Consider the following 25,335-nt stretch of genomic DNA (forward strand, 5'->3'; position numbering starts at 1 on the left):
ATTGCATAGTTTTTGTGTATTCAGATACTCCCTTGCATTCAGATACTCCCCTGCATCAGATACTTCTCTATATTCCCTTCTCTATACTCCCTTAGCTTTTAGATACTCCCCCATCCAGATACTCCCCTGCATTGCATAGTTCTCTGTATTCAGATACTCCCTTGCTTGAGATACTCCCCCGCATCATATACTCCCCGTATTGCATACTTCTCTGTGTTCAGATACTCCCTTGCATCAGATACTTTTGTACATCCAGATACTCCCCTGCATTGCATACTTCTCTGTATTCACATACTCCCTTGCTTCAGATACTCCCCTGCATTGCATACTTTTCTGTATTCAGACACACCCTTGCATTCAGATACTCCCCTGCATCAGATACTTCTATACATTTAGATACTCCCCTGTATTAGATACTTCTCAATATTCCCTTCTCTATACTCCCTTGCTTTTAGATACTCCCCCTATCCAGATACTCCCCCCATCCCCATATACTCCCCTGCATTGCATACTTCTCTGTGTTCAGATACTCCCTTGCATCAGATACTTTAGTATATCCAGATACTCCCCTGCATTGCATACTTCTCTTTATTCAGATACTCCCTTGTATTCAGATACTCCCCTACATTGCATATTTCTCTGTATTCAGATACACCCTTGCTTGCAGATACTCCCCTGCATCAGGTACTTCTGTACATTCAGATACTCCCCTGCATCACATACTCCTCTGCATTTCAGCTATTCCCCTGAATCAGATCTTCTCTGTATATCAGATACTCCTCTGAGTCAGATACTCCCCCGAATTAGATATCGCCCCTGTATTCAGATACTTCCCTCTTCTTCCATGTGGGTTTTTGGTGGAAATTGGCTAACGGTCATGTCTTTACCAAGCGTGTTAATTGCTGGGGTGGGAGACGTTGCTCTAACTTTGGGGTAACACTGCTTGGTGGCGGACGAGCTCCTGCCGTTCCCTACTGACTGGAAACGAAATGCACGTGCACTCTTCCTCCTTGACGAAAATGGCTTCATTTAATTATTTCTGAGCTTTTATATGAAGAATCTTAGAGTTATGGTTTTGACATCAGGATTAGAAATTTTATGTGGGGGGGGGGTGCCTGGAGGAGCTCCATGGGTGAAGCCGCTGCCTTCAGCTCAGGTCACAGTCCCAGGGTCCTGGGATCGAGCCCTCCATCGAGCTCCCTGCTCAGTGGTGAGCCTGCTTTCCCCTCTGCCTGTCACCCCCCTGCTTGTGTTCTCCTCTGTGAAATAAATAAAGTCTTTTTTAAAAAAATCCTTTAAAAAAAGGAAATTTCTGTAGGGCTAGTGGGAGACCAGAACCCAGTTAGAGGGTTTAAAAGCTCGGTCCGAATGCGTTTAGCCAACCAGCGTGAGCTGGGTACGGGTTGTCGGCCTCAGGAAAACGCGGACATTGAAAATTTGTGCAAACGTGTGTGCATTTATTTATTATTGTCTGAGGTCAGCTTTGTTAGGGTGTGTGTGTGTGTGTGTGTGTGTGTGTGTGTGTGTTTACCCTAAATGCATGAAGATTGGGCAGACATTACGGGCCTTGCCAACCTGTTGAAAACACGGCATCGAATCCCTGGTTTGACGTTACATTTCTATCAACACAGGCAGGGTTGGGGAACATGTGGGAAAATCCATTTGCCGGCCATTTATGGGGGAGACACTTGAAGACACCGTTTGCCCATTTTTACACATGTTTCTCCCCCCCACCCCCCCCCGTGGATCAAAGCTTTTGTTCCCGAGAATGAATGTGGAAACCCACGTGGGTTCTCAGAGTTGAAGGTACATAGGACGCGATTGTGGAATCCTCCTGGTCTATGTGTCCTGTATGGGAGCTGTTTGGGCTGAGACCAGTGCAGGAGACCGGGGTCCTGTGACTAGGGGACAGATGACGTGGCCATCCTGCACCCGTGACACATGGGGGTCCAACGACCACGTGCATCCCAGGACCACACAACCCACATCCCAGAACCCCAATGCAGTCTGCCGTCTGAGTGGTTTTGATGACTCTGCATCATTTTATTATTTTTAACCTATTTTTATAAAGACTTTATTTATTGAGAGAGAGAGAGAGAGAGCAGGAGGCAGAAAGTGAGAGAGAAGCAGACTCCGCGCTGAGCATAGAGCCCGATGCAGGGCTCGATCCCAGGACCCCGGGATCCTGAACTGAGCCGAAAGCAGACGCTTCAACAGCTGAGCCACCCACAGGCGCCCAACTCTGTGTGGTTTTAAAATTCCGCAAGAAAAGGCATATTTGGGGATGTATGAACATTTTGTAGACTTTGAAACTTTGTGTCCACGCATCACGTTTTGTGGTCATCCAGATCTCTCGTTTTCAGAAAGCGTGTGGCTACCCCCGCCTGTATCGGCCAAATAGGGTGCTTTCCCCAGATCCCGCGTGCCTTGCAGAGAGACACCCTAACCCTAACCCTGCAAGGATTTCCGACCTCGGCCGTGGCCAGTTCCCGGGAGCGTCTCCGGCCGGGAATGCCTGACAAGGGAACAGCGTGTCTCATTCTGCTGCTCTGGGGATGGCCCCATATGGCCAGACGCGGCTTGTGCACCCAGCCCAGTTTCGTGGAAGCCGGCTTCTCTGGAGGCCGGCTTCTCCTTCGTGCACCTGCCCGTCCTGTACCTGGGAGCTGCCCCGACTCACCGGACTGGGATAGGGGTCGTTTTACCCCATCGTGGGGTGCAGACGGACAGAGACGTCAGCAAAAAGACTCCTGTCCATCGTGCATGTAGCAGCTCGTACCACGGGTGGGAAGCCCTTAAACCATAGAAACATGTTGTGTCCTTTTTCTGGAAACCCGAAGTCCAGGACTGTGCTGGGCTCCGCGCCGATTCCCGGTAGAGCCTCCCAGGGACAGTCTGCTCCCTGTCTGTGTCCCCGCTCCCCGGGGCAGCTGGAGGGCCTGGGCCTCCCTTGGCTGACCCCACGCTGCCTCCGTGTGCCCATCTGTGTGCAAACATTCCCACTGGTCTGGAAACACCGCACACTGGTCATGTCCCACCTGAGTCCGGCGTGACCCCGTCCTAACCAATTTCACGGACCCTTCCCCGATGTCCAGCAAAGCTCCCATTCTGCAGGATTTCCAGGGACGGCTCCAATATGGGATTTGGGGGGCAGGAACAGAGTGGGGGACGGACTCAGTTCAACTGCGTCCTTGGGAAACCACTCATCTGCCTCTGGTTCCCATTGTGAATGCTTCGGGGATGCGGACTCACCCAGATGTGGCCTTCGGTGTCTGTTTCCTGGCACGGACTGTGCGGTTTTGCAAGTTTGCCCACAGGGCGGTGTCTCTGTTCCTATTCCTGCTCGGGGAAATGAGGAGAAAACATCTTTGCGAGCACGTCCCCTGCTGCACTCGACGGTCCCGTGGGGAGTTTGGGATCGGACATGCAGGTTTCCTGAAGGCATCACACACACACACACACACACACACACACACACACACCCCTGTGTGTGCCCCAGCATGCCCTGTGTCCCTCACCTCACTGTCGGATGGCCCCGGGTGGACAGAACCAGATCCGGATCTCCAGACGCTCCAGCCACACGTGCCTCTCCAGGTGCCGGGGGGAAAAAATACAGAAAACCTCAGGGTTCGTTGCTCTTTTCACATCTGTTTAGGCTAAATCCAGCTCTTGTGTGTGTCAGGGAAGGTGGTTTAGAAAGCGCCTTCACAACCAGGATGTATTTGTGTGTGTGTGTGTCTTGGGCACGAATGCCGTGGCCCAGACGAGTTCCGAGCCTTTTGGAAATGGTGGGTTTGTACGTCTCCCCGACGCGTGGAGGGAGGCGGCCGGCAAGCGTCGGTCAGCCTGTGTCGGTGGGTCAGGACGCGTCCTCACAGGGTCCCATGGACACGCGGCCGTAAAGTGTGGGAAAACGGAGAAAACATCCCCGGATTGGCAGACGGATTCCACACTGAGGATGTAAAGCATCTGGCTGTTCTGTAAAAGGCCTGCAGCGTCGATAGTGCGGGTTTCTCTGGCTTGGTTTTTGTTTTCGTTTAGTCTTTTGTGCGGAACGAGGGAAGGAAGGAACGAAGAAGACAGGACACAGGGTGCAGACTCAAGACGGATTCCGTCCCAGCTGGCACTGCGGGTCCCGGAGGGCACAGAGCACTGAATGACGGCACGTGACCCCTCGAACCCTCTTCCCCAGAACTGAGTGCTTCCCCGGCCGTGGCGACGGTGGCCGGTCACCGGGTGCCCTACGCAGCCTTTTTTCTGCCGCACATTCTCCACCTCGGGGCAGCCACGGGAAAGCCGGGCTCTGGGTCCCCGAAAGTGCTCTTACGTAAGGCGAGTGCCTGCGCTTTTCCACGCGGGCCCGCGTATCAGGAGGACAAACGGGCATGTGGGAAAGGCATTCGGCTCGGCTCCCACCCGTGTTCGAGAGCAGTACTGTTGTGTTCGAGTCCTAGTGCTGATAAGAGGGAAGGAAAAACCTATAACGTCATGAAGGACATGCATATGTGACAGGTGCATGTGCGATGGTGCTGATGAACACGACGGAGCTTTCCCAGCGTGACCGTGGTGGTGGTCCGCCGATACGTAGCACGGCGGTCTTGGGGGGTTATTTCTGCACGAAAAGAAAAAGGCTTATGCATAGTCAGTACCTTTCTGGTCTTTTGTTTCAAAGAAAGGAACATCTACGAATGTCTCGTTGTTGCTGTGACAAAGAATTACCAATCAGGCAGCTTAAAACCACAGGAATTCATCAAGTCTCCCAGGTCTGGAGACCAGATGTCTGAGATCCAGGCAGGGCAGGGATGCTGAGATCCAGGCGGGGCAGGACCACTGGGATCCAGGTGGGGCACAGTCGTGCTCCCTCCTGAACCTCTTGGAGAAGCTGCCTCTTCCAGCTACTGGAGCTCCAGGCATTCCTGGGCTCGTGGCCATGTGCCTTCCATCTCTGCCTCCATCTTCACGTGGCGTCTCCTCTGTGTCCCTGTCTCTCCGCGTCTACGTCTTACAATGTCATTGGATTTAGGTCCCACCTGGATCACCATGCGAAGGTCCACTTCTCTGGGCCCACCCAGGTCCTCCTAACTAACTACATTGGCAAGAACCCTCTTTCCAAACAAGGCCCCATTTTGAGCTCCTGGTGGTGAGGACCATGACATGACTTTCTGAGGAGACACAGCACAGCCCAAAACACCTGATCTGTCCATCTCTTGAGGGCACGGTGCCTGTTGAGTTAGCTCAATGTCACACATCCCTCTGTGCTTGACACCAAGCAGGTAATTGCCAAGTAGTTGATGGGTGACAGACGTGAGACTTTGGGACATAAAGAATACTCAGGAAACCAGAAAAAACAGACGCCCTCTTCACTCAACAAAAAGCCAACTGGTCCTGAGCCAGAGTTCTCTCTTCACTCCAAGCGCCGGACATCACTCTTGACTTGGCTCTCTCATTTTAGGGTCAACGCAATGCACGCTGGGCCAAAGACGGATGGGGCTGGATGGTCACCTCCATTCCCTTCACCAGCCGCCTTCACCCAACTTCCTCTCAGTTTAACGTAACAGGTGGTGTTTGAACCCATGCTTCGGGCCAGCCTTCAACAGGACGCATGAGTCTGGGACTCAGGTTGTCTGGATTTAGATGGTTTTTAAAGATTTATTTATTTATTTGAGAGGGAGAGAGAGAGCGGGCGGAACTGTAGAAGGAGAGAAAGAATCTCCAGCAGACTCTGCATTGAGCAGGAAGCCCCACGCACGCAGAGCTTGACCTCACGACTCTGAGATCATGACCTGAGCCAAAATCAAGAGTCAGATACTTAACCGACTGAGCCCCCCAGGTGCCCCCTGGCTGCCTGGCTTTGAATCCTAGCTCTGCCATATGCTAGGGACTGCAATTTCTCCAGATTTGCAGAAGGGTCCTCTTGCGGTAGGATACGGGTGCCATATTTCCATTGGTTCTCTTTCCAAAGAATGCTTGAAAGCACCCCACCCCGTGACTGTTGGGTTTGCCCACCTCTGCCTGATGTCACCTTCCCCAGCATGACATCAAAGGCTTTTGTGACCTCCTTGCATCAAACTCAGCCCCCTCTGTAACTAACTCATCTCCTGGGCACTGGTGGGCTTCTCTTCCCAAGAGGACCCCATCTCCATCCTCCTCTGACTACGGGTGCGATGTGGTTCCCACCATCCTGCAGAACCGAGATCTTCATACAGCAACCAGGACTAGCAAAGTCAAGACCTGGCCTGTCGTTATTTTAATCCTCAAGGGACCCGGCTCAGACCTTATTATCAGAGATAGGACTCAAGAGGTCCACACCTCCTGTTTGTTCTCCCTTCCCTTTCTCTCCATTCAAATTTGTACTTGTGCTTGAAGGCCCAACTCAGAGGCTTCATGACCCTGATTTTGGTGGGGTGGGTCAGGAGGAAGGAACAGGTGTAAGAGTACTTTCAGTAGGTCCTGCCCTTTCATTTCACATGGTCATTAGCTGCGTTTTCTACAGGACAAAAGGAGGCACAAAATACAATGGACCTTGGGCCTCTTTCAACGTTGGCTGTGATACATTTCAATTTGAAATATGGACTATCTGTAAACGTAGAGTCAGACAAAGTCCATAAATATCAGGGCAAAGTCTCTATTCTCTGTTCTGATGGCCCACAAAGCAATGAATGGGCCCCAGTATCAACGGTGCAACCCCACTGACCTCCACAGGCCTCACCCCCATCCCTACAGGACAAGGAATGGTTTAGCAGACAAATTATCCCCCCCAGATGTACAGAATATCATGGGTGCTCTATCAGATGCTGTCACATGACATGAGCTAAGTCACACTCTACGTCGAAGAGGAACGAGGCAAATTATGGCTACTCTTCGCCTCGGGGGCACTTGTCCTACTTGGCACAGTTGTCCATTTGGACTGGTATGACAAGATCCCAAGAACTGGGCGGCTCAAACAATAGACACTTATTTCTCACTGTCCTGGAGGCTGAGAGTCTGAGATCCAGGCGGGGCTCAAGCTGGGAGTCTGAGATCCAGGCGGGGCCAAGGCTGGTTCCTCCTGAGGCTGCTCTCCGTGGGACATAGAACCCAAGTCTTCCCGTGTCCTCATGTGGTGAACTGAGAGGTCTCTGGTGCCTCTTCTTCTTCTCATCAGGACACAATCTCATCATGGTGCCCAGCTTCAGGACCTAATCTCAGTGTAGTCATTTCCAAGGGGGCTATGTCCAATGCCATCCCATTGCACGATGGGGCTGCGATATATGAATCTTGGGGGGACGCAGACCTCCAGTCGATAACCATTGGCGGTGGGCATGGCGCCCCCTAGAGTTGTCCCACATGGCGGCCCTGGGCTTCTTGTTTTGTACTGAGGGCTTCAGCCTACAACTTCTTGGCCCAAACGCTCTGTCCGTCCCATCTTGTGTCCTTCCTTCTCAGCTTTTACAGTCCTTTTGAGGCCACTGCCCTCCCCAGAAGAGTTTTCCGACACCCAGCAGAGTCCAGCACCTGCCAGTCCTCCCCACCCCGCCCCCAAGGCCTCGATGTGTGTCCCTGCCTGATGCAATGCCCCCCGGCCACCATCGGGCTGAACCTTCGATGTCTCCTCCTCTTTGTCCACAACGATGCCTTCCTCACCGCCGCAAACCCGGTACCCAATGTGGGCCTGGCTCAGAAGATGTTTGTGTCCCCCGTGTTTGTGGGAGGAATGCATGAGCTCGTCCTGAAATCCCCCTGTGGGGAAGCGGGGAGCTTGGAATGCACAGATCTGTGGACAGGGAGCGTCCTCGCCAGGCTCGGGGATGGCAACGCTTTGATCTCAGGGGCGCCTCCCACGCAGGCAGGGAGCAGAGCTGCCGAGCAGGTGTGCCGGCTTCCCCAAGCGAGGAAGGCCGCTTGCTGTCGGGTGGTGCCTGTTTCCCTGCCGTGCAGAGCCTCGGCCAGCCAGCCCTGCTCTGGGGAGGCCCAGGGCGACCTCCGGCGTGCACACACGGGCCTCACCCGCCCAGGCTGTAGGGTTTTTCATCTGAGCACGGGCCCCATTAGCTTTTGGCAAAGGGATTGCAAGTGGGTTCAGACTTTCCGCTTGGAACTTGCCCTCCCTTCCTTCCAAGCTGGGAGACAGGAAGTCAACACACACACGGAGGGTGGGGTTCGGAGGCCGGATCTCACGCGCGCCGCCGCTGGGCTGCGGCCGTCCAGGAGGCTCCTTCCTGCTGCCGCCAAGGATGGAGAGCCGCTGGGGCCTCCTCTGGGTCTCGGTGCTGGGCTTCCTGGCGCACGTGCAAGGTAAGAGCCGACTCGGCCCCGAGGGAGAGCGGCCGTGGGTGCTGTCTGGTTCCTTCTCAAAACTCCTTCCTGAGCTGCTTCTGCTGAAAAACCGGGAGAAGCTGCCAGACGCGATTAGAGGATACGGGACTGGTGGATTTTGAGAGAGCCGAGGGGACAGCGGGTCACTCTGGAGTCAGGAACCCGGACCCAGAACAGCAGAACACGGGCCCACAGTGCTGGGAAGCAAGCGGCGCTCTCGGCCGTTCCGCTCTGCCTTTCCAACACGGCCCCCTCCTCCTCCGTGATTTGAGCTCAATGCGGGGGGCAAAGGGTCTTTTCAAGTCCTGGGTCCCGATGGAAAAGATCAGTTCAGCCGATTTTCATCGGGTAAACCCAGAGCTGGCACGCGGGTTTGGATTCTGCGGCTTCTTGGAAAAAGGAGAGCTTTCTTGGTTGCAAAAGAAAAGCCGTGGGAGTTGTTTACGCCCGGAGCTGCCACTGGAGATCGCGGCTGCTGCGTCCCAGATGCAGGGAGGGGTGGGGAGGGGGTGTTTGTTTGTAGGAGGGTGTGGCAGGAGGCTCTTTGGGAACGGTTGGGAACCCAGGAGCTACGGGACTGAAACAGCCCCTCTGGTCATTTTCGTGGTGTCCTTGCAAGCAAAGGGACGGGGGACGAGGGTGGGTTGGCACATGCTGTAGGTTAGGAAGGCAGAATGATGTTCCCACGTCCCCGTCGTGGTGCGTCCTGTTTTTCCTGTTCGGGGTGTGTTCAGGGACGGGGGCGTAGGTTGTCTGGGGGCCGGTGGGAAGGTGAGGGTCAGCTGGCGATCTCCGCCGGGATGCGACACATTCCGGAGCTCCTGGGTGCAGGGACAGGCCCCCCACATTCATCCTAGCAGGGGCTGGAGGGCAGATGCTGGTTTTAACACGGAGCTGCCCAGCGGCAGACCCAGCCTGACCTCCAGGAAAGCACGTCCCAGGGTTGATGTCGTCACCGTGCGGGGACAGCGGGAGGCTCAGCAAACCCCTTGGGACAGTGAGACCTGCACGGTGCCGTGCATCTGATACTTCAGGGACGAGAGGGCCAAATTCCTTCAGGAGCCACTCAGTTCCTCAGGCATTGGTGGGAACGTTCGCTGGGTTAGGCTGTGGCCCATGAGCACCAAATTCCTTCCGTGACGGCCTCGTGTCCTGTACCCCAGGCACGCATCAGCCTCCCAGCCCCATGATGGGGCCCTGCTTGCCGCCGCCTTAGAGACGGCTACACTGAGGCACGGGGTGGGGTTCGACCACGGGCCCGAGGTTCTGCCGTCGGGAAGCAGAAGCAGAAATGAAACTTGCCAAGGCCAGCTTGCGGTTTGTTTCTCTTCTGTCGAGAAAGAAGGAAGGTCCTATCTTTATGCATGTTTCCCCCCTGAACGTACCGTGTCTTGTACATATGTTACTATAACGTCTTATTATCTTACGGTGCTGCATCCAGCTCTGTGGGGCGTTGTGGTTGGCTGATACGTGGAGAGTGGGATCCGTGCCCGAGGCAACAGGCCAGGCCACGCTGGGCTACGGGACTGTAGCCCACGCTGACCGCACCCCAGAACCAACCAACCAAGAGTCTCCCTTAATTCTGTCTCGTTCCTCGTGGACCCTCAATGACATGTGATCTAGCTGATCTCTGGGTGTGAAGGCCAAGCCCTAGATGAGGTGTTTAAGCCTGTCTCCTTTCAGCCAAACCTGCCCAGCTATGTAGGGCAGTGGTTCTCCGCCGTGTTGTGCAGAGTCATCTGGGAGGGAGCTGGATTAAAGATGCCATGTAAGGTGCTGCCCCCTTGATAGGCTTCTTTGGTATGTGGGTGGGGCTTGGGACCTGTAGGTTCAGAAGCACCCAGAGTCATGCTGTGCAGAGTCAGGGCTCCCTGGGACGGATGATGAGTAAGCACCAGGCTATCTGGTTTACCCTTGGGTGGAGACCCATGGATCCGTGGCACAAGGGGCCAGCTGCTCTGGGGTTCCCCGTTCAACCGTGCATCCACAGCCAGCAAAGCCAGGCCGGAAGGGACATCCCCCAGGCAGACACGCTGCAGCCCGCCATTCTCAATGGGGGCTGCTTTGTCCCCAGGGGACACTGGATAATATCTAGAGTCGTGTTTGGTGGTCACACCTGTGAGTGGGTCAGGTGGTGTCCTCAAACGGGTGGAAGCCAAGGAGGCCACCCCATGTCTGCTGCATATGTCAGAAAGGGATCCAGCCCCAAATGTTGCTGGAGCCCAGGTTGGGAAATCTTATGTTAGCAGGAGAGTCTCCATCAGCCTGAGTCTGACCTATGGATCTAGGTATTATCCACCTGATGTCTGTCCACCAATACATATGTACATCTATCTGTCCATCCATCCATCCATCCATGATTTATGTATCCATCCATCCATTGACCTATCCATCCATCCATCATTTATGTTTCTATCCATCCGTCCATCCATCCATCCATCATCCATCATCCATCCATCCAATCATCATCCATCCATCCATAGTCCATCCATTCATCCATCCATCCATCATCCATCCATCTATCCAACCATCCATCCATCCATCCATCTACCCATTGCACCATTTATCTAACTATCCATCCATCCACCTATCTATCTACGATCATTGTCCTTATCATCATCATAAATCTATAGACTCCAATCTATTTTAAGGAATTGCCTCACAGGACTGTGGAGCTGGCAAGTACAAAACCTTCAGGGCAGTCTAGCAACTCAGCTAGGATATAACACTGCCGTGTGGAGTTTGACTCCCTTCTTCTCCAGGAAACCTCAATCATTGCATTTAAGGCCTTCAACAGATGGAGGAGACCCACACATTACCGACGGTGATGGGCTTTCCCAGTATGTGCTTGCAGATGTCAGTCCTATTGACATCATACCAGTGCAGTGACATCTACACTAGTGTTTGACCCAATATCCGGGCACTGAAGCCTGTCCACATTGACACAAAATATGAAACTCTGGGATGTTTTCATGTTTCTACTTCCACTGCTTGAGACACCAAGTCTGCAGGTTTTCTGGAGGGTTCCAATGTGGCTGTCCTCAGCCCCCTGGGTCTTCTGCAGCTCTGTCGTCAGAAGTAACTCCTGTGTTTGTTTCTGGTGCTAGAGTGGAGCGGAGCCAGGTCTGTTAAATCTTGTAGCATCCCCACTTTCCCTATGACCTTGAGCTACACCCTTGAAGAAAGTGTCCCTCTGGTGAGGACAGCTGCTGTAGAAATTGCTACATTCTTGAGAATGGAGGTGGCAAAGCTCGCAAAGCCTTGTGCCTTCTGCTGTGAGTGTTTCGGACGGGTTTCCCAGGCGACCCTGGAGCAAACCATTCTCAAGAGTTCTCCCAAAACTTTTTCTACTGGTAGTTGGTTTTTATCCTTGTGGATCCCAATAAAATATGGTTTGGACAGATGGTGATCCCCAGCGGAGGTAGTTGGAGAACTTTGCTTGGTGGTGGTCATCAGAATTGGAGGGGGTAGGGTCAAGACGCAGTCTCCCACCGCACCATCCATTCCTGGAGCCCCACTCTGGATGCATTCCTGGATTTGTAGGTGGTCTTCCTGTGTCGGGAATTCAGTGAGCTCCTGCCGCTTACCCAGGTCACGAGGAAAGCATCTAGTGTCCCCACCCCGATGACGTCTCTTGTTTTCAAGGCTCCCAAAGCTAACTTCCCTCCTACTCATGGGAAGAAACAGCCTAGGGCTCTTCTTTGGCTCTTCTTTTCTTGAAGAGGGTGACAATCTCTCAGATCCTGGGAGAGTCCGTGACCTGGACAGAGCTGAGAGGAAGGATGTCTGCAGAGTAGGGTCCCCAGGGCCAACAGCTCCAACACCCCCTGGGACCTAATGAGAAAGATAGTCTCAGCCTCACCCAGACCTGCTGAACCAGAATCTGTTCCTAAGAGGATTATGGGCTGATATGCATGCCCTTGAGGGGCTGAAAGGCGTGGAGACTGAAGTTCTGAGGCTGAGGAATGTACGTGGCCTGTCCTTGTGCAGCTCCGCTGAAAATCTCCTTTCTTTCCCTGCTAGGACTGGGGCCACGTGAGGGCCTCCCGTCCATCCTAGCAGAATGTCTGTGGTGATTCCATGGTTTAAGTCTGTTACAGGCTGAACTGTGTCCCCTCAAAATTCATAGGATGCAGCCTTAAGCCCAAGATCTCAGAATGGGGTTGTATTTGAAGGTGGGGGTTTTGAGAGATGGAATTACAGTAAAATGAGATCACTAGGGTGGCCCCCATCCCATAGGACTGGGGTCCCTCTAAGAAGAGGGGATGCAGACAGGCGCAGAGGGGTGGCCATGTGAGCACACAGGGTCTACACGCCCAGGAGGGAGGCCTCAGGAGGCATCAGCCTCCACCCGCCAGGACTGGGTGGGAAGCCCACAGCCCGCAGCCTCAGTCTCTCCGAGAAGCTGGAGAGAAATGCCTTTCTCAGGCACACCCAGAGCTGTGGTAGCACAGGCTGTGTGTTACCCACGTCCTCGGAGGTCTTTGTGCACATGTCCCTCTGGGAAGGTCTAGGACACAGCCTCCGATATTGCCTTGTCGGACAGTCTGCATTTCACGACGTATGTCTTGCCTTTCATCACCAATGACCATCCCTTAGTCTCTTGTGACCAAGTACTTTCCCTTCCTGGGACCGTGCATGTTGTTAGAGTGGTGGGGTTTCATCCAGAGGGCACCTGGGGATGTTAGGAACCAGGACAACTGGTTGACCTTGCACGAGATGTTCCACTGCCCTGAGCTGCAGGATCAGGAGGGTGGCATGGGGCTCCAGGGACCACCATCTCATCTCCATAGAGGGTCTTCACTGGTGTCCCTGGACAGAGAGTCCCTCCTGGTGTCCCTGCACGGGCACGCAGCTGTGCAGCCTGAGAACCAGCCCTCTTGCGTAACCCTTGCTGCTGCAAGAAAACAGAAACCTTGGAAGCACCCCAAAACTCTTACAGATTTAGGCACAGCTGTTCCAGAGGAAGCGGAGCCCGGAGCGGCGATGCACCCCCCACCCACCTGCGGACCGCACCCCGGGCTCCTTATCACTGTCCGTGCAAACCTAATACACGCGCTGTTAATTTTCCCTATCCTGGAGAAGAGCTCCGAAAATAAGCGTTCTGTACATTTATATATATATTTTTAAGAACAATGGAGCCGATTGAAAGGATTGACCCCGAAGTTTGCTTTTAGTTAGCCCCGCAACTCGGGGAAATCAGTCAAACCCTACGTGAAGAAGCAACGCATACATTCCCGGACCGGATGTGGATACAGTAGAGAGTCAGGATTTCCGTGGTTGCAGGGGGAGCTCGGGTGTGGGCTTGGGTGTGGCTCCTGGCTCCCGGGGAGGTCCGTCGTGGCCCGTGGGCAAGGGGGCATCGGGGTGCCATGATGATTCTTGCAAGTGCGGTCCTGCTGTTTGAGGATTCCGTGGGTTATATGGCCTCAAGGGTCCATGTCATAGCTGAGAAATTCAGGGCATGCAGACAGCACTAGGGAACAGCGGGAGTCTCAGGGTCGACGGGGGTTGGCGTTTCAACTTTGGTTCCTGGGTCCTGGAGACAACCATTCTTCTCCAATAGCTACTCAAAGACCCCAAATAGCTTTTTTTTTTTTTTTGGTGGAGGGAGGGGGCTGCTGCGTATAACGCTGACCATCAGCCTCCCGACCAGCGTGAGCCACCGTAAGCCCACATCCCCGGGATCCCAGCGGGATCGCCAGCATCACAACCCCAGGACACATGATGCTGCTCCCCCCCAACCCCAGCTCCCGGATCCAGCACATGTGGGTTTGATTAAAAGTCCCCGAGCTCGCTCAGCAAAAGGAGAAAACAGATGAGAAACAGGTCTTGGGACATGAGCCGCGTCATGTGCTCCGAGTGGAAAATAATGCCGACGGCCTCGTGAGCACCGTCCCTCCCTCCCTGGGTGTCTCCCCAGGAGTGGCCTCGTCAGCCCGAGTGAGCTCCCAGCCCAGCTAGGATCTGAACTGCATGGGGACCCTTGCCACGCCTTGGCCACAGCCCCTCCGGAGAGCGCTGGGTGCCTGGCCAGTTCCCCCTGCCTCGCAGGAGTGGACGGTCCCTCCATGGGCGCCTGATGCTGGCCAGAGTCCACAGCTGATGCAAGAGGTCCCTGGGGACCCTCCCCTGCATGCATGCATGAGTTCTGTTTTCACATCAGCCTTGGCAGGGCAATGCCCACATTTGCAGATGTAGCTGCCTCATGCCCCTTTCCACCCGCCAGAGCTCGGGATGCACATGCATCTGGGCCAAGGCGTTGCTAAGAAGGGAGGAGGCACAGAGCTGGGGAGGTTTGCAAAGGCATCGAGGGGGCTCGCTGGCCATTAATGCATGCAGAGGTGGCTGTCAGGGATCCTACATCCCACGCATGGGGTTCCCACCCTCTGGGCTCAGGCATTCAGAGAGGCGGGTCCGCGGTTGGGCTGGGCAATCCGGGCAGATAACACAGAGGCCTTTGCTTATCTGGGACAACAGGCGTGGTCGAGGCCTTGGGAGCAGCTTGCTGGGTGTGCGGTCATGGTGGGGGTGCCTGAAACTTTGGGGACGAGGCCCCGGTACAGCAGCGCCATGGTCGTTCCTGAACAGCAGTGCCTGCCCCAGGGATTTGCGCACGGGAGCCGCACGGAAGGGGGTGTACGTCCCCAGCCGCCCTGCAAAGGGGTTGATGCGCAGCCCTGTGCGTCCACCCTGGATGAAGGCGGCCAGAGCGAGCCCCGGAGGCAGCAGACAGGGCCAGGCTGTTCCTGCGCGAGCAACAGGCAGCGACTGCTGCGAAGCGGACCCTGGTCAGGAGGACGAAAGCGTGGAGGCACCTGCACCTCCCACAGTGGGAAGCGGCTCCGTGCGATTGGCTCTGCCAGGGGGGCGGGGCACGTCCCCCCCCCCCGGGCCTCCTGTGTGGACCCCGGGGGCCTGCTGCTGGGTGCACCCCGGCCTGCAGGCCCCTCAGAGGCATATGCTTGGCCAGCAAAGCTTGCTGCACAGGGAGGCCACCCAGCGTGCAGGGGTCACCCTGTCCCCGATGCCTGGTCTCCTTTGTGGAGCACGCGGCTGCGGCGGAGGCTGCCCGAGGGTCCAGCGTGATTCCGATCTACCCATTAGGCCCCTGGAAACCAGCTCCTGGTCTGTGGTCACCCGGGGTCTGGGGACGGGGCTGCAGAGCGGCTGCCGGTGGGTCTCCTGTGCAGACAGTGCAATGTTCTGGACCTGGAGGCAGGTGGTCACTCCTTCCCCGCACCCTGGAGGAACGCGCTCTGTGCCGCCCAAGTGTGCGCGTTTAATGGGCAAATTCTCTCCCTGTAGCTGTTTGCTTGCCAAAAAAAAAAAAAAAAAAAAAAAAAAAAAATCGTTGCCCAAAAAGGGGACTCAAATGGGCCCCAAGTGGGAACATCCTCTGATCACCTTCTTATAATTTTGGGAGCAGCAAAAGGGGCAAAGCCAAGCGAGAAGGAGAGTCTCCGTGAGCAGGAGAGGAGTTTGGGGCAGCCTGGGGGCCACCCTCTGTGGATTTGAAAGATCTGGGGTTTTCTTTAGAGAAAATGCACATGGATAAGGGTCGCCGGGTGAAGGAACACACACGGTGAATTCCAGAGAGTTTTGCCTGACGTGGTGCCCAGCACCAGTACTCCTCCCGCAGGGACCTAGTAAGTCCCCACACCTGGAGACCCCACACTCCCTGCCTGTCCTGTGCACAATGATGCACCCAGAGCGTCTCCAAGGTGAACCAGCGAAAAAGCAGAAATAGGGTCTTAGCTCCTGCCCAGATCCCAGATTTCCTTCCCCGTTTCCCCCGCAAACCAGAAAGCCTCAGAACTGTCTGAGCTCCAGGAGGAGGAGGGCCCGGTTCAGAGAGCTTTGCAAAGGGAAGGTCCTGGAGAGCGAGGGGTTGCTTTGTGGCCGGGCCGGGTGTGCACACCCGTGTGTCGGAGCACAGAAAGGAAAAGACCCCAGAAATCTGCCCATGCGTGTCCCGGGAACCCAGAAATGGGGCTCGGGACCAGCTCCTGGGGACGGTGTCTCGCCAAATGCCGGCAGCGCCTCCCGGCAGAGGTCAGGGAAGGCTTTGTTGTCAGGCCCGGTTTGCAAAGTGAAAGTAACACCCGAGCTGTCTCGCTCGGCAGGGGGAGGCTTGAGCTCGGGGTTCAATAGCAGAAAACAGCTGGTTTTTGTGTCCCTTTCACAGTTGGAGGCAGGGACGTGTCCCAAACGGTGGCTTCGGGAGCAGAGGGACGAGCACGGTGAAGCTGGCTAGTCCCGGTGGCGGCCGTTTTGGGCTGTTGTAAAGCTCTTTGTGCGGCTCTGACGGCCTTGTGTGGGGGCTGGGCTAACTGCTTTTGTTCTCTGCCTGGAGGGGAGGTTACTTAACTTTGCCTCATATGTGCTGCTGTCTGACTACGGGGGTGTTTCATTCTCCTACGGCTCCTACGTCAACGGCACCTTTGAAACAGCTCCCCCACCCCCTCCTCCGGGAAGACCTCCAGGTATGCTCACCTAAGAAGTGCATGGCCCGCTGCCTCTCTTTTTCTCCCTTTCAGGGTGCTCACGCACCTTGTCCTCCTGAAACAGCGGGGAGGCAGGGCTGATCGGGTTCACTGGCGCCTGCCCAGCGCCCAGCGGTGTTTGCAGAGTGCACGGGAGCTCGGCGTGTTGGAAACACTCCCGAGGTCCACTCGGGAGCTGGAAGGAATTGAGATCCTGGGACGATGCTGTCCTCCTTAAAGACAGAGACAGCGTCAGGGTCTCCCAGAAGATGCATCTTGGGTGAAGGGCCTCGGCTGCTGGGAAAGACAAGATACTCCTTGGACAACCCCACGGGGAGGTGGAGACGCTCCGACCGTCCGCTGAGCTCTCGCCGTGGGCTGACCTCTGCGCCGAGGCTCCTGTCTGATTAGCGTGGACGCACGGGGCAAAGGGACCCGCCAGCAGCCAGGAGCCCGGGCCCCTGCCGCCTCCCGTCTGTGCCACTCAACGCCCTCTGTGTCCCCCACAGGTCAGCGTGACTTCGATTTGGCCGATGCTCTCGACGACCCTGGTGAGTGACCATAGTTCTTGGGGGCTTTACTTCTGCAGCAGCTTGGCGGTTGCTTGGGGGTCTGGGGGTCGTTCCCCAGCAGGTTTTGCATCTGCCTCCATCGTTGGGGCTGCTTGCTTTCCCCGGAAAGGGGGCATGGGGTTGCAGAGACCCCCACGCCCTGTCTTCACCACCTTTGAGCCCACCTGCCCGTTCTTGCTGCCAGAAAGCTGACTATTTGGCTCCTGGACCATGTAGGAGGGTCTGGATTCGGGTGTAGCTGGGCAGCAGGGGTGTGCCAAGGTGGGGACTCTGTTTCCCCCATGAGGCTGCACTGGGGTCCTCAGGCTTTAGTGCCTCCGGTCTGCACTGCTGGGAGGTCAGGGTAGCCCTCAGGGTGGATGGTTGCCGCCCCCGGTGAGGGCATCGGGTGGCATCTTCCAAAGGTCAGCCTGAGCGGCAGATACGAGGGGAAGGAAAACTCGGAGAAGGGGCACGTGGCTGTGGGAAGGGGCCAGGCTGCGGGTCACTGGAAGCAGCGCTGGCAGAGGACCCTGCCATTCTCGTCCTGGGGAGATGCTTATGACAGGGACACGCAGGGACTCAAATGTCCACACGTGCGTGCTCGTGGACAGCCGTGCACGGGGGCAGCAGAGCCATTCACAGTGGCTGGAAGGTGTGCGACCACGGTCCGTGCACGGAGGGAGTCTGGTGCAGCCCTGGCAAGGGAGGACCGCTGGCTCCTGCCTGCTGGTGGGTGGACCGTGAGGACATGGGATGCAAACTGCAGGGGGCAGTTCGAGCACGTGGCCTCGTCTGCTTGAAAGCAGCCCGGCCACTGTGCACCGCAGCGGTCCCTCCGTGCTTGCTCAGCCCTGTCCTGCCTCCTCTGAGCTCCTGTCCCCGCCGTCTGCACATGCAGACCTCACACCCCCAGTCTGCTCACCCAGGCTGTGCTTTGCACCGCTGAGCACTGCTCGCCCGATGTCCAGGTCCCCAAAGGCTGGCCTCGAGGTCATGCAATCGCCTGGGGGAGCTGTACGCATCCCCGTTCCACTCTCCCGGACACGTGGGCACTCGGCGTTTGTTGAATGAATAAACACGCACGTGAAAGGAAGAGACAGAAGCAGGGTTGTGGGAGCAGAAGGCGTCTCCGTCTGCCTGTCTTTGCATCCCCTGCCTCTGCCCACCATAGACGTGGCCACGTTCCTGGTGGAAGGCGGCCACGGGCCCTGGAGGCTCTCGGCTCAGTCGGCCTTTGTGCAAAGCGTCTGTCCCTCACCTCCGGAAAGGCTTTGCTCTAAGTTGTGTGCTTAAGAGCCGAGCGGACCCCCTTAGATTTCCTCCCACGATGCCAGCCTGGCACAGCCCCCGGGGAAGACGGGGAGGTACGGACCCTGAGCGGCATTCTGTCTGTACCCCCTTCCCCTAATGCACGTGTTCCAACACGTCCTGTTCCCTGCCTTCCAGTTTTCACCTCTTGGGAGGGTGTGCACGGTTCCTTGTGGGGACTCGGGCCCATCCTCCGGGCTCACCGGTTTGCTTCCCCTCTGTGTCCGCAGAGCCCACCAAGAAGCCGAACTCAGGTGAGTCGGAACCCACGGCGTCCAGGTGTCTCCGACGAGGCGGGCCGGCCAGCAGGAGCAGCGCGGCTCATCGTGCCGACCCGCGTGTCCGATGGCTGCTGGGGCGCCGGTCTGGAACGTTCTCCCCAGAAGAAAGAAAGAACGTCTGGTAGCCGGGACCTTGGGGGTTGGGGGCTAACTAGATTCCGACGTGGGCACAGGGACCCGGTCGGGTGTGTCGATTATGCCTCCGTAATACACACGGATGTGTTTCAGAACATTTTAATAATGTGATATATAATTAGATAGCACATAAGGAGGTCACGTGCGATATCCGTTCTTAAATTATATATAAGATAAATAATGTGAAATAAATAATAATAAATTATATATAACATAAATGATATAAAAATGGTATAAGATAAATAATGATAAATTCTATATAAAATAAGTGATATATAAAAATGATATAAAATAATGATAAATTATACATAAAATAAATGATATATATAAATGATACAAAATAAATAATGATAAATTATATATAAAATAAATAATATATATAAATGATACAAAATAAATAATGATAAATTATAATAAATAAATAATAATAATGATAAATATAATAAATAATAATGATAAATAAATAATGATAAATTATACATAAATGATATGAAATAATGATAAATTATACATAAAATAAATGATATATATAAATGATACAAAATAAATAATGATAAATTATATATAAAATAAGTGATATATATAATATATATAAAATGATAAATGGTATATGAAATAAGTGATAAATGCTATATAAAATAAATGATACATCATATAGTAAAATAAAATACAGAATTATAACTAGTCTGTAGCACACGTACCATAAATGATAGATAGCACATAGATTATGAAATTATATATGATGGGCTCCTGGGAGCCTGAGTCGGTTAACCTTCGACTCTTTGTTTCGGCTCAGGTCATGATCTCAAGGTCATGGGGTCGAGCCCCACATTGGGCTGGATGCTCAGGGTGGAGACTGCTTCAGATTCTTTTCTGTCCCCCGTCTTCACCCTCCCCTGCCCCCTCTGTCTCTCTCTCTCTAAGATAAATAAAGTGCTTTAAAACACAAATAAATAAATTGTACATAAAATAACTAATATGTTTATGTACCATATAATGAAATATAATAAATAATTATGCATATTATGTAGCACGTAATGCAGCATATATGACATACATGCAAATTAACGTATTTATATAATATATATGTAATTATACATAATATATGGTTATATATCATATAGCATATATCCTATATGTAAAGCAAACAGTATATTTAAATTTATATAGCATGTGATTGTATATTATATACTATATATACGACACACAATATATATGTATCATATACACTATTAAATCATGCATAGAGTAAGTAATATATTTAGTATATTTATATAACAAAAATTTAACATACATCTGTATATAATATAGCACATATTATAATTTCATATTTATTACCTATAAGTAATTACTATAGTTAAAATTAAAGAAAAATAGAGAGAGATAACCAACAACCAGGAGAAGACCATGTTTAATAAGAAGCATTGACATCAATTTAAAAATAAGGAGAATTTCTCTGCCTTTTTTTGGCTTTTTTTTTTTGCTGCACACTGATCCTTACCATTAAGCCTGCACCTGTCGGCAACCTAGAACTCTGGTACCATCTTCACCATGGAAGCTAGCTTCTAGGAACAGCGTGTGTCCGTGCGCGTGCATGTGTGTGTGTGTGTGTGCACGTGTGTGTGTGTGTGTGTGTACACGCACCCTCGTGTGGTTTTCCCTTTAAGTTGCAGTTTTCAGATTTTACGTCTGTCGACTCAGTCATGTCCAGGGGTCCGTGGCCATCTGTGACACCGTGAGCCGCAAACGTGAATAAGACAGAAAATCGGGACTTGCACGACGTCCGTGTTGTATAGGCCGCTGGTGACAGGAGGCTGTTTCTCTGCGCTGAAAATGCAATGTCGTTTCCCCGCAGATCTCTACCCAAAGCCGAAACCGCCGTATCACCCACAGCCTGGGATGCCGGACGACAGTGGAAGTAAGTGTTCTCAGCCCTCAGGCTCCCTTGCAGCCTGCTTCCGTGACGCCTGCCTTGTCTTAACGGCGACGGGGGTCATCAGGCTGGTTTTGGAATAAGGAGCAGCTCAGTTTGCAGAAAACGGAGTTGAATTCCTAATCGGGAGGGGGCCGGAAGGTTAAATAATTTTATTTCCCCTTGCTCTGAGCTCTGGAAAATACCGCATGCTCAGATGGTCTTGTATGTTCTCAGGATGCATTTTTTTGATGCTGAGGACAAGTTCCTTTCCCACGTGTTTGCGGGGCTGCAAATTATGTCCTGTTCAACCCCCCCCCCCCCGAGTGTGTCGTGCATCACAAGTCATTTTTACCCTCCCTGTCTCCTTGGCTTTCAAAACCTGACAGACCCAGTTCCTGCAGATTTCCTAAAAATAAATAAGTAGATAAAATTAAGGGAAACATTGTCAGTAAAGTCCTTAATAATTGCGTAATGCCAAAAACCTAAAACCTGCCCAGAGTTTGAAAGAATTGTGATCCTTCTTTTATGTCCCTTTGTCGTCTTTGTCTGAGGAGAGCCTTGTTGTATTTTAAGTAATTTCATGATGAATTCAAGAGCTCGGACTTGGCAATAAGCTCTCTCTACCTGTGAGCTCCCTTCGTCTCTCCCCATCTCCCCATCAGAGCTAAACATAATACTGAATTTTATATAGAGTATTTCCTTCACTTTGCATCATTTTGGTTTCTGCCGGATGTGTACACCTAAACGACCTATTTTGGGGGGATGATTTCCCTTTGATCACCTTCAGACATTCTGGCCTCCCTGACTTCCCATCTCTGCAGCGACCAGTCTGTTTTCTGTGTCTACGACCTTCTCATTGCTTTGTTTTTCTTTGTGTTTAAATTCCACATATAGTGAGATGTATGGTCTTTGTCTTGCTCTGTCTGACTTAGGTCACTCAGCATAATGCGCTCAGGTTCTAGCCATATGGTCACAGGTGGCAGGCTTTCCTTCTTTTCATGGCCAAGTAATATTTCATTATATCCATATCTGTTGTGATACATACATTACTTTGTGAAATATATATTACATACGGATACCGTAGTTCTGTATCTGTATATATTACAATATATATTACATTGCAATGTACGTATTACATATAGATACAATATATCTCTATCTGTATATATGGTAATAGATACATTACATTGCAATATACATATTACACATAGATACAATATATCTCTATTTGTATATGTGGTAATAGATACATTATATTGTAGTAGGCATATTACATATAGATACAATGTATCTCTATCTGTATATGTGATAATATATACATTACATTGTACTATTCATATTACACATAGATATAATGTATGTTTATCTGTATATATAGTAATAGATACATTACATTGGAATATCTATATTACATATGGATACAATGTATCTCTATCTATATATGGTAATATACATATTACATTGCAATATGCACATTACATATAGATACAATGTATCTCTATATATGGTAATAGATATGTTACATTGCAATATACATAGTACAAATAGACACAATATATCTCTATCTGTATATGTGGTAATGATACATCACATTGCAATATACATGTTACATATAGATACAATATATCTCTGTATATGTGGTGACAGATACATTACATTGCAATATACATGTTACATTGTTTGCAACATATAAAAATTCTCTTTCAAACATACTACATATAGATACAATATATCTCTCTGTATATATTACATTGTAACATATACTACATTCTCTTTATCTGCTCGTCTATCAGTGGACATTGGAGGGTGCTTCCTTCTGTTGACTGTTGTGAATAATGCTTCAGGGAACATGGGGGTGCAGATATCTTTTCAACACAGTAATTGTTTCCTGTAGATAAACAATCAGTACTGGAATTACTGGATCTCGGGGTATTTCTACTTTTAATATTTCGGAGGAACCTCCGTGCCGTTTTCCAGAGTGGCTGTACCAGCTTGCATTCCCACCATCAGTGCAGGAGGGTTCCCCTTTCTCCACGTCCTCGCCAACAGCTGTCGTTTCTTGTTTTTTGCATAGTAGCCAACAGGTGTTATATAATCTCCAGTTTTTATTACGTTTGCACAGTCTGGATCAGAAGTAGACACTTGCATAGCACGGGATGATTTAGGAAAAAGGGCTGTCTGTGACTGCTGCAGGGATGGGCACATTTTTGACCAGGGGTCTGGACAAGAAACCCCAGACACAGACCCCGGGGAGGGTGGGAAGCTGAGGTTTGACCAGGGTTAGGTTGGAGCTCAGGGACCAAATTATGTCTCAGTACCTGAGAGAGGTCAGAGCCAGAGAACAGAGGGAAGGGAGCACACCACACAAGCAGGCCCGGGCGACCGGCTGTTCTCCTGGATAATAGCTAGTTCACTCTCAGCGTCCTGCAGTATTTATAAAAATAAGGTCCAAGTGTGCAAAGAAACACTTTACAAGTGTTGGGAAAATAGATGGATGTGGCTTATGAGCTCAGGGTGCAAAGGATCCTTAGTTGAGCTACAAAACAACACCTACGCGTCCATCAGTGACATGGTGTGGGAGGCGGACCACGGAGCCCAGCGTCTCAACGCACAGCGTCCACGTGCATCACCATGAAGATGGCTCGCCAACGTGAGCAGAGTGGTGAAAAATGCTGAAGTGCATGTTGGAAGGTTGCTCAGATTGTAGATCCGAGATGTTCTCCCCACAAGAAAAAAGGTTCTGTAGCTGGTGTCTGTGGTGATGGGTGTTAACCAGATTCTGAAATGCGGAGAAATACCCGTCGTCATGTTGTTCCCCTGAAACTGGTATAGTCTTGTACGTCGATTAAACCTCAGTAATACAAGTATGATTTATAGGACATATGTGTTATAATATAATATAATATAATATAATATAATATAATATATAATTATAGAGCATATAGGTAGCTCACATGCAATATACATTCTTAAATTATATGAAATCAGTAACATATTTATATACCATATAACAAAAGACAATGTATATTATATACATTGGAGAGCATATATAATATGGCATATGTAATAAACATGTAAAGTAAATAATATATAATTTATATATTTATATATAAGATATATAATCTATATATAATATAACTATTTATATATATTTATATAATACAATTTATATAAGATATAGTATATATAATTTATATTCATAATTTTATATAAATAATGTATATAATGTTTATATAATGTATATGTTATAATGCATATGTATATATACATATATACATGAATATGTATATATAATGTATAACATATAATGTATATGTTTATATAATGTATATGTTATATATAAAAATTTATATATTATATAATAGGCAATTATATATAATATTAATATAATATAATTACTAACAAATATAATATACATAATTATAATATAATGGAAATATATAATAGCATATAATATATTATGTAGCATAGATGCTACCTATAAAATAAATGATACATGCTGTATATTTATATATCATAGTACATATATAACACATAATATATATTATATGTATCATATACATTACTAAATTATATATAAAATAAATGTTATATTACATAATAAAATTTAGTACATGTTATTCAATAACACATATGTATTGTATTATATGGTATTTTATATATTATTTGATATGTCATATATATGAGATGTATATGTGATATGATATATATGATGCACGATATGTGATATATAAATAAATATTATAGTTAAAATTAAAGAAAAAGAGAGAGAGATAACCAACAACCAGGAGAGGACTGTATTTAGTAAGAAAGCATTGAGGTCAATTTAAAAATAAACCAGGAGAATTTCTCTGCCTTTTTTGACTTTTTTTTTTTTGGCTGCACACTGATTCTTACCATAAAGCCAGCCCCTCTCGGCAACCTGGAGCTCTGGCACCGTCTTTGCCATGGAAGCTAGCTTCTAGGAACAGCGTGTGTGTGTGTGTGTGTGTGTGTGCACGTGTGTGTGTGTGTGTGTATGTGTGTGTGTACACGCACCCTTGTGTGGTTTTCCCTTTAAGTTGCAGTTTTCAGATTTTACGTCTGTCGACTCAGTCATGTCCAGCGGGTCCATGGCCATCTGTGACACCGTGAGCCGCAAACATGAATAAGACAGAAAATCGGGACTTGCACGACATCCGTGTTGTATAGGCCGCTGGTGACAGGAGGCTGTTTCTCTGTGCTGAAATGCAATGTCGTTTCCCCGCAGATCTCTACCCAAGGCCCAAACCGCCGTATCACCCGCAGCCCGGGATGCCGGACGACAGTGGAAGTAAGTGTTCTCAGCCCTCGGGCTCCCTTCCAGTCTGGTTCCGTGACAC

At 50.7% G+C, this 25,335-nt stretch overlaps 1 protein-coding gene across 2 annotated transcripts in view; it reads left to right on the forward strand.

The window, feature by feature from the left end:
- Window positions 1-7,937: 7,937 nt before the first annotated feature.
- XG (Xg glycoprotein (Xg blood group)) overlaps window positions 7,938-25,335 on the forward strand; it is a 32,641-nt gene continuing 15,243 nt past the window's right edge. Inside the window, exons 1-5 of one of the 2 annotated variants that reach the window (XM_045089261.1) lie at window positions 7,938-8,274; window positions 17,291-17,332; window positions 18,874-18,897; window positions 20,915-20,977; window positions 25,224-25,286. In XM_045089261.1, coding sequence (XP_044945196.1) covers window positions 8,214-8,274; window positions 17,291-17,332; window positions 18,874-18,897; window positions 20,915-20,977; window positions 25,224-25,286 — 253 coding nt within the window. In that variant the 5' untranslated portion in view covers window positions 7,938-8,213. The remainder of the gene's footprint in view (window positions 8,275-17,290; window positions 17,333-18,873; window positions 18,898-20,914; window positions 20,978-25,223; window positions 25,287-25,335) is intronic. The other variant, XM_045089260.1, reaches the window with a different exon arrangement.

This window comes from Mustela putorius, unplaced genomic scaffold (assembly GCF_011764305.1).
Source record: "Mustela putorius furo isolate JIRA1106 unplaced genomic scaffold, ASM1176430v1.1 tig00003836_pilon_pilon_pilon, whole genome shotgun sequence".
Classification (NCBI taxonomy): Eukaryota; Metazoa; Chordata; class Mammalia; order Carnivora; family Mustelidae; genus Mustela; species Mustela putorius.